Raw genomic sequence first — 14,694 nt, 5'->3', positions numbered from 1 at the left:
ACGAAATACAAAGAGGCAATGGTATCTTAGACAAAAGGCTCAAAAACGATGCATGTAAATGCGTTTATTGGCTTACAATATAAATGTATCTACTTATTGAATACTATGGTTGTTAGTTACTATTCACTCATCATCGGACGAAGAGTCGCTGTCGCTGTCTGAGCTGGAGAAATCTCTAGCATTTCTCGATGGTTCCACGCCCGTCGTGGCTCTGGAAGAAACATTGGCTTATTAAAGATAGAAACTTCTGGACTAACGCTTAGTTGCAGAAAGGAATTTTATGCTAATGTTGGCCTTAAATGTATTGCTGCCTCGCTTTGACAGTATACGGACAGAAAGAGACAGACATAGATTTAATGTCGACATTAGCATAAATTCCCTTTCTGCAACGTAAGGCTTGTCACCGTGGTGAAAGGATTAGACAGTCTGTAAAGAATTGCTGACTGCGCAGGGTAACTACATCAAATATAATCTAAACGTACAAAGGATACGTCACCCGGGAAGGGCCCTTTAATGAGTAGGCCACTAGACTGGAGTAGGTATGACGCCCCTAATGTTAGGCAATGTTCTGCGACGTTGCTAACGTTACCACAGTTGTGGCTTGGCATCTGTTGACGCTAAGGTCGTGGCCAAATGGTTAGGGTCAGTATGAGATTTATTTAACTGTAGTTACTCAAGTGCCCTTAATTTTATGTAAAGCGTTTGTAACGGTATTTAAGTTTATTTATTTTACATGTTTGAAATTGCTACATGTGGCCATCTATCGTAGCGGGTTTAGTTCCCACAGTTTAGCCTCTTATTTGGCGTGAAGTATTTTAGGTGGGTTTGTTCAGACTGGTTTAAGGTCACAGCACATATAAGATTAACATAAACAGAACGCCTTTCTATTCTTCTATCGCGAGCTCGCGAACGCCTAGTTGATAGAAGAAAAGTAAGTCGATCCGTTTACGTTACGCTCATATAATTATGTTCTGTGACATTTAGCCACCTCTGATGCTTGCTTCGGAATAGACTTAACTTAATTCTATCATCACAAAAACAAAACACAACTCACAAATGGTAAGCGTCCAGCAGAACAGCGGCCGACGGGTGCAAGCTCTCCTCCAAACTACCGCGCGGAGTCGCCAGCAACTGTTGCACTTCGCTCTCGGTTCTATTCAGTAACGTGCCGAGGACGGAAGCGCTCGCGGTCGTGGCTTCTTCGAACCCGTTCTCGGCTAGGTACATCACTAGCGCCTGCGGAGGTGTGAGGGGTGAGATTGCGGTGGGGGGTGAAGATAGGTCAGAGTGTAGAAATATTGATGGTTGGATTTTTTGTGAAAATTATGTTGAGAAAGATATTGTTATTATTTTAAGGCAATCCGCTGGCGGCGTGGACGTGGTATAGGTATCATATTTTACATGGAGAAAATAAATAACCATGGCTTTAGTGTAGCCGATAAACGATAAACACACATGTACTGCTACAATAATCAGATGCTGCGACGAGAGATGACTCCTATACTCCCATGAGCGACCTCCGGCTTGCCTTCCGGTTACATCGGAACAGGATACATCCAGCTAGGATGAGGCTTCTTTCGAACACTATACAAAGCGATACAAAACGATTTACTGCTGAAAGATGACGACTACTACTACTACACTTACGGCAGCGATCCCCGGCTTCCCTTTAGCAGCTGTAGCCTGGGCAACAGCCGCAAGCGCCGCGGGGTCAGTCGGCACCCCCACAGCCTCCTTGCGCAGGCGCTGCGCCGCCTCGCTCACCGCCTCCCAGTGAGGGTCCGCCTTGTCCGTGACGTCAGAGCTGGATGAGGCTTCTTTAGAGCACCCCACGAAATGAAAGCCCTATCATTTATTGCTGAAAGATGGTGGCTACTATACTTACAGCAACGAACCCCAGTTTCATTTCCATTAGTCTTTACTTCCGGTTACATCGAAACGTAGCTGGATGAGGCTTCTTTAGAGCACCCCACGAAATGAAAGCCCTATGATTGCTGCTATTATACTTACACAGCAGCGATCCCGGGATTCACTTCCATTAGTCTATGCTTCCGGTTACATCGAAACATACCTATGTAGCTAGATGAGGCTTCCTTCTAGTACTCCACGAATCGAGAGCCCTAAGATTTATTGCTGAACGACGATGATGACTTCTGTAGGTACTCACAGCAGCGATCCCCGGCTTCCCTTTAGCCGCCGTGGCCTGCGCCACCGCCGCCAGCGCCGCGGGGTCACTCGGCACCCCCACAGCCTCCTTGCGCAGGCGCTGCGCCGCCTCGCTCACCGCCTCCCAGTGAGGGTCCGCCTTGTCCGTGACGTCAGAGCAAAGTTGAATGATGTTGGTGAGCGCTTGCGCTGATAGTCTGCGGGGGGGGGGGAGGGGTTGTAGTGCGATGTTGTATTTTGAATATTTAGGTACTGTTACACAATGTCTGAAGGGCTAGCACGGGGCGGATTTAAGATGTGACAAAAGTTTTTCATCGCACTCACTCACATCGCGCAGCCTCGAAAGCGAGCGCGTCGGAGAACTTTTGTCATGTCTTAAAAACGCCCCGTACTAGCCCTTCTGGATAATGGTTACCTGTGGGATAAAAGACATGCTGTCAATCTTGTTACTTTAATTATAAAGATAAAGAAACATTTATTCGACACATAGACATTATGTTTTGGACAGTGACAGCATGTATTTTATCAAACGACAGGTAGCCATTATGCCGGCATTGTGAAACAGGTCCTTAGTCATTATAGAACGTTTATTCTACGAAATTGGCAAATTCGTAAGACACAAGAAGTAAGGTTACGAGTTAAGATGAATTAGGCAAACCGTTGACTAAATTCATTACAAAGAGCCGTTCTTTCCTGATAATAAGAAGCCTCAGGCTAGACACAAGACGAAATAAATTTGAAAGTGTTTTGGTGGATTCATGAAAACACCAGAAGATAGCTTACTGGGCTTGTGGTGTTCTCTGGTCCCTCTTCTGTGCAATTTCCTCGTCGGTGAGTTGTCCGAAGCTCAGAATGTCTGCTGCTGCAGCACGGGTCTTGGCTTTCACCTCATCATCTACAAAAACATCAATACAAATTATATACGGGTTATTGCGCACATTAACAACGGCTCCAATACAATTTGCATGAACTATCGCACACTATGTTAGGGCGTAGCGGGCAGCAATTTAATTTCATATAAAATACTTACAAAGGATTTGCGACGCTGCGCGGCACTGATTTGTAAGTGCAGTTAATTAGTAATAAAATAGGTTCACGCCAGGTAAGATGGACATTTCTCAAAGTCTGCTGAACGGAACATGGATGTATAGAAATGAATGCATGTATAATATACCTTGGTACTGGTAGCAGGAGCACATGGCCTGTAAGAGTCTCTCCACAAGCCTGACTCTCTTGGCGTGTCCGAATATGACGAGCTGCGACCACGCCGCCGCCAGCCGCGCGCCCGCGCCGCCCAGCTCCAGCGTCTTGATTATCTGTGGGCGGGTGAGGTATGTTGCAACACCCTGTATGGTCATATTAATGCCACTAATGGTACAAACCTTGGTACTGGTAGCAGGAGCACTAGGCTTGAAGCAGCCGCTCGGCGAATCTAACTTTCTTCACCTTACCTAAGTTCAAAATAGGTTACACAGGGTGTTGCCAAGTGGTATACTAAGTCGATAGAGGGTGACTCAGGGGGTCATTCTGAACAACTTTTGTTTCACGACTTCGGGAAGTTCGCGAAAAAAATATATATTAAGCATTAGTATTTGCAACACCCTGTATGATTTCAACCACTTATTACACACCTTGATACTGGTAGCAGGAGCACATGGCCTGCAGCAGTCTCTCCACAAGCCTCACTCTCTTGGCGTTGACAGATCTACAGGCCTGGTTAATAATAAAATCTATGGATTTCACAGCTGTCATAGGGTTCATGCTATATTTCACAAAGTATAATGGTGTACACCCCCAATCCTACCTTGATACTGGTAGCAGGAGCACATGGCCTGTAAAAGCCTCTCAACAAGCCGCACTCTCTTGGCGTGTCCGAAGATGACGAGCTGCGACCACGCCGCCGCCAGCCGCGCGCCCGCGCCGCCCAGCTCCAGCGTCTTGATTATCTGTGGGGGGGTGTACGATTAATAAAAGTGGAGCATGCTTTAGTGTGGGGTGTACGGCCAAAAAGATTCACTTACAACCTTGGTGGTGTAAGGAATGTCGTTTATCGTAATAACTTTTTATCATAAGCATGAATTTCCGAAGTCTACAGAAAAGTTTGATTGGATTATTGGATTAATGAGTGGCATGACTACGAACACGTTGGATTAACAACATCCTTTATGTGATAGATTCTTTTTTAAGATTTCATGAAACCCCTTTCTTTGCAAGTAACACTGAATTGTAAATAATACATAAGCATTGAATCATTGAGATAAAATGATCAAGGGTGAAAGTCCAATATTTAAAGTATATATGAGTTACGAACCTCTTCAAATACGGTAGGTTCAGGTACATAGACATTAGGTACAAGGGTGTCCAATAACTCAGTTGTCTTCTCAAACGGTGCTTGCCTGAAACAAAAGTATATTTTGTTTTATTAAAATATTATACCTTTACTACTGCGTTGAGTATTGTCAAATTATTCGGGCGGAATCCGTGCATAGCCTCAACCAAACACATTGAGAGTTTTTTATGGCTTGTATTTAAACCTCCACCAGAAATTATATGATAATGCCGCCAATAAATTCGAAATCTCCGCCAAAACGGATAAATCATCCCCAAATCATGCTTCCCAAAATATTTTTGAAATGAACCAAATTATTTTTTACTGCATACTGTAAAAGTATATTGACACCATTAAAATTTATTTCAAACCAAATAAAGTATATCATCGCTAAATAGATGTAACCAATAAATTCTTTTATCAGTATCATTTTAATAATCCTTTCTAACCAAAAAAAGTAAAAGTAAATATAAAAAAATAAGTTTATACCAAATAATCAATAACTTACCCCAAAACAAAGTCACTTGTTAAGAGGATCCCTAAAGCTAAAATGCTAAAGTCGGCTTGATATACTTGATTAGATTGGAAAAACGGTGGCTTCTATCACATTGATAAAAATATATATTGTAGCAGAGGGTATACTGAACATGTTAGTTGCTTATAAATTGGTGCAGGATTATAATAAGTATGTTAAAAAAAATTGCAAACACACCATGTCTTTTGCCATTTTTTGACTTATTATGAAAAAACCCTCGAAATCAGAGGGCCCATTTTCATGGAATCTTATATGTATGTGTAGGTAATTAAATTCTTAACAAAGTTACCTTAAAGAGTTGGATTTAATGGACCAGAAGTCAACTTTTTTTGCAAAAAACTAATAAATTCCGGTTTAAAAATGATGACACCGTGACAGATTTCAGATTTCTTCAGTCGTCGCCCTGGTGGCGGCCTGTTAGGAGCGATACCCACGCCATTTTATTTTTTATCAAATATTTCACAAAAACTGATTAAATCAACAAATTATGACTGCAAGTATTATAATACATATGCATTTGCTATGGAAAGTTAATTTTCTAATCATTTTAGATGCAGAAAAGCCGAAAATTCTTAGAAAACATTTCGCCTTTTCGATTTGTTTACATTTTTTACTATAGAGTTACAGATGCATAGATAAAGGTAAACATTGCACATAATGACACTTATTAGATTCTCCGAATAAGAACTATACGGTCAATGCAGTATGCCAAAGCGCGAGCCTGTTTATATTCTGAGGGGTAATTTATTTTATTTTAACGGTTGTGTATGGTAGGTAAGCTACACAATATACAGGGTGTTGAAAAGTAAGTTCATAATTTGTTTTATTTGAAACCAAAAACCGTAGTTAATTAAAAATATATATATTTTAAGATGTGGTAGTCTGTACACTACAGGTTGTTAAAAATAAGTAAGTATTTTTAAAAATTGAAGATCTAAAATTTACATAATTTTTTAAATCTATTTAACAAGCTTTGCAAAAAAGCGGTTAAGTGCGACTGTATCTCGCCATGAAAAAAATGAAATGTTTACTGTAGCTATGAATTTTATGCGTTACAAGTGGAATAAAATACCGCATAATAGTAAGTACAACTATGTAAGAGCCTAGTATTAAAAAAAACTCATAAGAAAATATTAAATACACAGGTTTTTTAACCCCTGAAGGAAATAGAGGGGTGTTATAAGTTTAAAGTAAGGGCTGATTTTTTTTTTAAATTAGGGTGATAGGTAATGTATATTTTTAATGATTTTTTCAAATAGATAAATGTTATACCATTTTTAAATTGCCATAAAATTACCTATAGTTATAGTTATAGAAAAGGGCAGGGCTACCAGTGCCCATTCGCCACTGCAACCTAAAAGATCTATAAATTATGACTCCCCATGCCGAGTCTCACTCTACAGGCCCAGGTCTTTTATAAACCTGATATTACCTATACAGGAGGTTGCAAAAAGGGTATACTGTGCCGAAAGGGTTTGACTCAGGGGTTATTCTGAACAACTGTTGTTCTCCAAGTTTTGGAAATTCTCGAAAAATAAATTCGGTCTCTATAGTAAAAAGTCACGTGATCGAATAAGTTTCTATGTAAAAGGTTTTGTTACGTCAATTTTCAAAATTGTAGAAGAAAAGTGGATCAGAATGGCACCTAAATCCACTTTTGGCTAAGCTTTATACCCTTTTTTCAATACCTTGTATAAAATATCGTCAGCGTCACCTTAGATCGTAATCATCGTAACTCCTCGTGACCAAATTTTAGAGGAGACAAAAATACTGTTTTATTTGTAGTTCTAGTTGGCATACTACCCACCTAAAGTTTTTTTTAACTAGCCTAAAAATGATTTGTTTAGACAGTCTATCTTCCTGTTCAACCGCAGCCTGAGTGCCAGTGACTCAATGACTGAAAGGAGGCCATTAGTGCTCCTAAATAAATAAAGCAGGCCTGTAGATTATCTTTCAGTGTACCGACACATCTGATTGCTGTAAGAGCCTGATAAGCTCTTCGAACGAGTCAAACCTCTGTGGTGGTACGGTTTCGACCTTTCGGACAGTCAGTTTGGCATCCGAAATGCGGATTCGAATAGTGGGTACAATACTTTGCGTTCGTTCACTGTCGGAGCAGGATAAGAACCACGGGCGAGTCGTTGCGCTGGCTGTTTGCTTAAAATAGTAACCGCGTTCAACTCTATCCCCTAGAGGGCGAACCTTTAGGGCGGCTCTTGTATACCATCACTTGTCTTCTTATCTGCAGAAAATTGACAGAGGTCATACGTGTCTAACAAGTACCTTAAGGATGCGAAAAGAGAGGGTTTGTTTTCACAGAAGAAGTTCAGTTGCGGAGTTCCACAGCGGTAGCTCTTGGACCCCTCTGCTGTGGAACTTTGCATACAACGCGGTCCTGCAAATCAAGCTCGCAAACGGCGTTAGCACAGTGCATTTTTCTAATGTCACACAGGTCGTGAGGTAGGCTGAGAGCCTCCTTCGGGGATGACATCCCAATGATTCATTACGAAAAAATTGCTGCAGCTGTGCTCGCCATGCAGTGCATGGGCTACTTCCGAATCTGGGGGGAAGGAGTCCGTTGCCTCTATACGGTACGGGTTCCGTGCGATCTATGATCCTTCCGGGAGCACCTGTCTTGTCAAGTCGAAGAGAATGGCTCGTATTCGACGCAACCTGCAGTACTGGTGGGATTGGTTGGAGGGCAGGACAGCAGGAAGCTGCAGCAGCCGTCATGCTGTGATTCGACGCATAGATGCAAAAAAAAGTTGAAAGTAACTTCATGTTAATAAAATATTAGATCTCAATTTAACAACATACTTAACATTGCAAAAAAAAATTAACATTGTTGAGTATGTTATTGTAATTTACTAAAGTAGTAATAAAAACAAAGGCTTATTGCATAGTTTTCGTTCACGTTCGCCTACATCGCACGTTGTATATGAGAATAAAGGGTAATTACTAAGTTTTCTTGTTTAAAAATCACGGTTTGGGGTTTAGAGGAAAACAAATGGTAAAATGCGGAATACAGTTTTTTTTTTCGAATAAAGAGGAAAACATGTGAATTCAAAAAACGTTTCTATTGACACCAAAGAGTACTTTTCGCCGAGAAAATTGGAGTTACAATGTTTGCGATGTAAAGTGATGATAGAACTAGAACTTATTTTTTCAGTTCACCTGCTGTTGAGTGAAATCGTAATTAGGTAAATGACTCCTTGACATGAAAATAACCTTTTTTTATAATCGTTATTACAAAACCGTTTTTTTTAATACAGCAATATTTGTAGGTGTACTTACAGTGAGCAAAAGAGCGCAGCAAGGTGTAATTTTTTTGGTTTTTAAGAAACAAAAATATTATTTCTATCATATCCCAAATACACATAAGTACTTAAAAAAAAAAACACACTCTCACGCCTTGTACTAATGTACTCCCTTGCGGGGGTACTTACATGTTATTATTTTTCTGGTGACCTCCCCATATCCCTTTGCCAGCTACGTAACCTTTTGTGACACCCTGTATATGCAGAGTTCTGCAAACTACTGCTTTTGAAACACCAAAAAAAAACAGGTCGTCTAACTAAAAGGTCACGTGACCAAAAAAAAATTATATGAAGAAGCGTTTTTTTCACGAATATAAAAAATTACGTAGGATAAAAGTTTTTCAGAGTGACGCCTGAGTAACGCCCTTTCGGCTAACTATACTTTTTTTATTTACTATTCTTATACCTCACACGGGGGCAGAGTTTAATACAACACCCTGAACTATTAAACTCTGATAATATTTTCGCGATTTTTTTACATTCTGATTTCATTTCCTGGCTTAGAAATAACATCAATAACATGCTGCACACGTAGGTTTCGGCATAGTATTAAACACTTTTTGCAACAACCTGTATAAATATCGGCACGGGTACGACTTTATATATAATTAATTATTAAATATTAAAAATACTTTTAAATAAAAATAAATATTTTCGTATCACAAAACAATATTACTTACTTAGTATATTTTTAACAAAGTGGCATGTCTTCACTTTTATGTTTTCGAGTACTATGTTAAAATTTCATGTCATTGTCCGTAGAACGCCCCGCATACCTCAACCCCCCCTCACTAGATTTGACAGATTCTGATTTTCTTCCAGCTTTAGTGACAGCCTTAAATTGCTTTATGAATTAATTAAATCATTAGTATGTGCCTAGTAAAATCTATCCGTTACGCCATCTCGACTCCCATTCGTGTGGCCGTGTGGCCGAGGGTTTGAATTCTGTCATGTACCATTAATTCTATAGAAATAAGGAATTGAAATACAATTTATTATAGTTAAGTGCTTGGTGCTTAGGGTTTCTCTGATGGATCATATCAGAAATGAGGTTATCTGTCAGAGGACTAAGGTTACCGACATAGCTGTCAAAATATGCAAGCTGAAGTGGCAGTGGGCTGGTCATATCTGCCGAAGAACCGATAACCGTTGGCGTAGATGAGTTCTCGAGTGGAGAACTCGAACAGGCAAACGCAGCGTGGCCCGCTGGACTGACGACCTTAGGCGGGTTTCAGCCGGTAGTGGTTGGATGAGGAAGGCCGAGGACCGAGTGTAGTGGCGCTCCTTGGGAGAGGCCTATGTCCAGCAGTGGATGATTATTGGCTAATGATCATGATGATGATAGGTAAATGTATGTATATGAGTATGCGGGCGTTGTGGCATGGCGCAGCTCAAATTTGACCTTGTCCAGAATTTGCCGCGATGTATTGAGGTTGATGTACTAGACATCATTGATACATTGCATCCACAAGCATCGCGCGAATTCAAAATTCATGCCGCACCACTCGTAGAGCCGCAAATACCTACATATTAAAATTAACAGGTAATCGATTACCTTTATACTATACTAGCTGCACCCGCGAGCTTCGATTCGCCTTAAAAACTTTTCCGTGGGAATTCCGGGATAAAAAGTAGCCTATGTTCTTTCCTAGGGTCCATACCATATGTATACCAAAAAATTAATTCAAATCCGTTCAGTAGTTTTGTCGTGAAAGAGTAACAGACAGACAGACAGACAGACACAGTTACTTTCGCATTTATAATATTAGTTAGGATATTGTTTTTGGGTAGGATAATTTGGTGATATAAAAAAAAATTGAACACTTAGTTTTGGTGTCAATGTTTATATTTTAGTATAGCATAATTTGGTGATGATTTATCCGTTTTGGCGACGAAAAAGATTTTCTGTTGTAAACTTGCAATTATTTTGAGGCGTGTTTATTTATTTTGGAACGTAAACGTTTTTTTTTGGGATTTCGATTTTGGAGTTGGTTTAATTAATTTGGTTTTAATTTATTTTTTTGGTGCAATGTACTAGCGTACAATTTTTTTTTTTGGTGATGATTTAAATTGTACCCGTTTTTTATTTACTGAATTAGTGTTACCTGCAGGCTACGGTGACATAATGCCTGTAGTAAATGCTCTCTTTGTAGGCGTCGCCAACCAATTTGTAGTTATCTCCCTTCATTAGCAGAGTGTGCAGTCTTTCAGCCATGTTTATATCCTGAAAAAAATATCGATGTAGTGTAGGCAAATATGTACATTGTAACGCCTTATAATAATTAAAGATCTTGTAAACATACGGCATTTCGTTACGTAAAATTAATTGTATTTGCAAATGTAGTTATTTGTATTACATTAGGTAAATTAACGCATAGACAAATAATAAACATGTCATCGCTAGGAAACTATACATAATGCAACATTGTAAATTAGAAAACAACTTTGATTGATTTGATTACCACTAGGTGACTGTTGTAACTAATGTAATTTTCTATTCATATGCATATAGACCTACGCTAAATATACACAAATGAGTGCAAATAAAGCATAATATTTAGTCATGGTAATTATTCATAATTATTGTAGAAATCATGGTAAGAGGACCCTTTCTAGGTCCCCTTGGATGAGCGCGGTAAGAGGATGGGATTGTTAAAACCGAGCTACGCCATTGGCGCGCTATTTCGCTATTTTTGCTTGGCTGCTATTGGTTAATTTCGGCAATAACACGCTCCGAACCCCCTCTTTCCATTCGCTGTATTTTTTTGAATTACCTGTAAGTGGTCGCTGCAGACTCCCATGGCGGTGATGAAGAAGTTGGTGTCAGTGGGCTCAATCGCAGTCAGGGTCTCTCGGCTCTCCAGGTCCGCCAGTATGGTGGATAGTATGTCGATCTTAGGGCCTCCTAAAAATATGCGGTTGATTAGGTATAGGCACCCCATTGCACGAAAGGAACTTCATTGAGTGACATTTTAAGTCTACTTTTCACAAAGTTATTTATTTTATTACTTCTGATATTCGCCGCCCCACGCCGATACTACTACCAGATTTCCAGCACGAATACCATGATTAAATAAATTACTATATTTTTTTGCAGTCCACTGGAAGACATGGGTTCTCCCTTAAGGATCCCACTGGATGCGATCTAGTATATCTTTCCGTATCCATTCAATACTAGCCACCATTCGCAAGTCTTTACCGTGCAGCTGGAGGGGGCGTCTACACTACGTTTAGTCTTCAATTAAAGCAATATAAAAAACTCACGCTCTTTACAAAACAGGCACAGCATATAATAATAAGCCGACAGGCCGGGCTGTATGCCGATCTGCCGGAACTCCGCTAACAACTGTAGGGCGAGCTGCTGCAGCGCGCGCCCGCCGCCCCAAGCAGATACTGAGCGGAGACAGGCGGTCAGGGTGCCTTGGTTCGGGGATATACCCTGCGGAGATGGTCGTAGGTTATAGATATAGGTAGACAGAGACCGAAATATTTTTTTTCCCTAAAGTTAAAATTTATGTATGTATTGTAGAGGGTTATTATAATAATTATATTTCCCGACTGATACAGAAAATTTATCATAATGTGAGAGATACTCGTAATGTGTAAACACGTGATCCGAGTGTTGTAGGAAAATGGCAGCTGAAATAAGTGGAATAATCTGATCATACCAGATCATACTCTATTTTCATACATTAAATTACATAAACCTATAAAATCAGTAACACATAACATACATGTTTGTGCATCTCAGCAAGGGTAGCCTTCAATGCTTCAGTCCGCATAGTTGTCCCTTCTTTCAAGAACCCGACACAGCTCAGTAGAGAATTGTAAACATCAGTTGACAGGACTAGACCTTTCTCTATCGCTTCTTGTGCCAGCATGTGAGCTCTTTCTGCCTGTAATTGTAAAACAGAGAATTTTGAACAAATAGATAAATTATTAAGTATCACAAATAAGTTACATTCAAAGAATAGGTATATTTTATATTTATTTTCATATGATGTGAGTATAAATTAATAAAAGTAGCTCTATATTACCTGATAGTATTTAGCCATTCCTTGAATGATGGCACAGTATGCTTCTGATGTTTTTGGTTCAATTGATGCAAAGATTTTCTCAGCTAGCCCCCCAGTTCTGAAATATGAAGATTCATAGGTTTGAACTTTGAACCATATTCTATTCTATAAATACATTCATTCTCTGTTGTTTAAAAACTGAATCACATCTGATAGTAAGCATATGGGATCGATCCTGCTACACGGCATCTTTACCTATGTAGATAAAGATTAATAAATTACGATTTATTTCCTGTGTGAGATCTAATAATATATGAGTATATGCTATAAATTATGCACAGCAGAGATAAATATGTGTTAAAATCACTACATAAATCAAAATACTATTCCTACTATTAATAATAATAGTAATAGTAACCTACCTCCAAGTGGCAGCCTGCCGCTCCTTAATATTGGACGCGAACCACCTCTCCTCCATCCACTCCATGGAGTCGGCTTCCTTCTCGTTGTAGAAGCACAGCAGCTGGAGGAACTTGACCCGCAGGTCCCCCTCGACCCCCTCCACCCCCCCGAGCAGCTGGAACACTTGCAGGGAGTCCTCTACCAGGGAGTTGTTGATGGTGTATTGGAGGTCTTCTTCTGTTACCTGTGAGGAATAGACAGTGAAGTGGTAGACTATGTGGTGATCCACAGTATCAGATTACTACCAAATTTCATGAGAATTGATTAGAACTTTTTATACAAAATAGTAACAAACATTCATAGGTTAAAACACTTGATCCTGCTTACAGTTACCTTACTAGTACTATAGTTAGCTTACCTTACTTTCACTAGTATAAATAGGTTTAGGAGCATAAGCATCAATGCGAGGGTCAGCATTGTAGTGTGGAGTCTTCATCTTGGCAGGGGGGTCCCACTCTCTCATGTTGAACAACTCAGCATGGTTGTCCCGGATCCAGACAGCTGCCCTGCGACCAGCCTCGGCTGACAGTGCATAGGCTCTCTTACGGAAGTTTGACAGTGGTATTAGGTATGGGTCATCATGGTATCTGAAAAATGACAAATAGGTTGATTAGAATACCTAAAAGGGGGTAAAAAATTACATTGTATTTCATAACTGGGATATTGATTATTCATAACTTTTACTTCTTAGAATGTTGGTGACAAACACTACAGGTAATCTAGGGTTAGCCGCCATGGAAAGAGGGCCAGGGTTTAGTCAGTAATCAATGCAGCAGTGTGGACTGAATATCTTTCTTACACCAAAAATCTTTCAGTTTTTAGATACAGTAACAGCTTAAATTCATTTGTACTAACTGACCTATATATTACACTTACTTGTAATGTGCCGCAGTCGGGTCTGGGCCGACGGTTGCCGCCAGGGCTTCTAGTATGTCGGTGGGCCCTCGACGAATTCTCAGAGGGGGAGATATTCCATCGCTAGATGCACTGTTCTGAGGTAACTTCTGCCCTTCTACTGCTGTGGAGTAGCGGCAAATGCAGGCGAACCGAGACCATTGCCTAGAGATAGAAAATTTAAGAGTTAATATTTATAAACATAACCTGTAACAGCATAATATAACCTTAAAATATTTGTAGAGTGAATTTACCTCGGTAATAAGACATTCGAGTACATTTTGTGTGTACTTTTTTGGTGCTCTTTTAACAATTATTTTCCATTTACATTAACTGGAAAAGGAAACTCTTGAATTTTGTGAAAATATTTCACTTTCCTTCTTTTTGAGTTAATTTTTGGTTTTGACTTTGACATTAGCGTATGTAATGACATTGACAGCTGTCACCAAAAGATTTTCAAGATATTCTATTCTGTGTATGTGCGTGCTTGTTATTATTCTGAGAAAAGATATTTTACAGTCGCAACTGGATCTGGAAGAATCGTCGAGCCACGATAACTCTGCTTTGATAAAAATTACGACTGCATTGCATTGACTATCTTAGGCGTGTCCTTTAGAACTTTAGAACCTGCCTGAGGTAACCTATGTAAGTTTACCATGAGGAAACTAATATCAAACTGCAGTGCGAACAGTACCTGACTATTAAACGCAAGATGCAAATAGCGTAGAGTGAGCACAAATCTAGCATACTGTAAACACTCAGCATACTAAGCCGATACGTAGCTAACTTAACTTAGTCGGCGTCAAACAGTTTTCCTACTGGGGGAAACTGCCTTACAGAAACATCAAGCTTACTGAGATATAGACCTCTCCAGGGCCGGATTTGGAGGTCGAGAGGCCCCGGGACAACAAAGAAGTGGTGGCCCCCTGGCCCCAAATAATTTTCAGTTAATTGGTTTTAAAAAAAAAGTTTTTT

The 14,694-nt window shown here is 39.9% G+C and overlaps 1 protein-coding gene across 3 annotated transcripts; it reads right to left on the bottom strand.

Annotated features, from left to right (window-relative positions):
• Window positions 1-44: 44 nt before the first annotated feature.
• LOC105398006 (protein PTCD3 homolog, mitochondrial) lies at window positions 45-14,116 on the bottom strand. 3 transcript variants are annotated; one of them, XM_048625172.1, is made up of 16 exons: window positions 13,974-14,094; window positions 13,702-13,884; window positions 13,184-13,412; window positions 12,786-13,009; window positions 12,385-12,481; window positions 12,082-12,243; window positions 11,612-11,786; window positions 11,122-11,252; window positions 10,453-10,571; window positions 4,478-4,562; window positions 4,021-4,112; window positions 3,798-3,847; window positions 2,950-3,061; window positions 2,168-2,363; window positions 1,055-1,236; window positions 45-211 (listed from the first exon to the last, which is right to left on the bottom strand). In XM_048625172.1, the coding sequence occupies exons 1-16, from the start codon at window positions 13,997-13,999 to the stop codon at window positions 124-126; spliced, it is 2,151 nt and encodes a 716-aa protein (XP_048481129.1). In that variant the 5' UTR covers window positions 14,000-14,094; the 3' UTR covers window positions 45-123. The 3 variants fall into 3 exon arrangements, with proteins under 3 accessions (XP_048481129.1, XP_048481128.1, XP_048481130.1); XM_048625171.1 differs by lacking the exon at window positions 3,798-3,847 and having other exon boundaries at window positions 3,971-4,112; window positions 13,974-14,116; XM_048625173.1 differs by lacking the exons at window positions 3,798-3,847; window positions 4,021-4,112 and adding an exon at window positions 3,341-3,482 and having other exon boundaries at window positions 13,974-14,095.
• Between the last annotated feature and the right edge of the window lie 578 nt (window positions 14,117-14,694).

Source organism: Plutella xylostella, chromosome 13 (assembly GCF_932276165.1).
Source record: "Plutella xylostella chromosome 13, ilPluXylo3.1, whole genome shotgun sequence".
NCBI lineage: Eukaryota > Metazoa > Arthropoda > Insecta > Lepidoptera > Plutellidae > Plutella > Plutella xylostella.
Note: the sequence above shows the minus strand (reverse complement) of the source record. Positions and strands in the feature narration are given on the sequence as shown.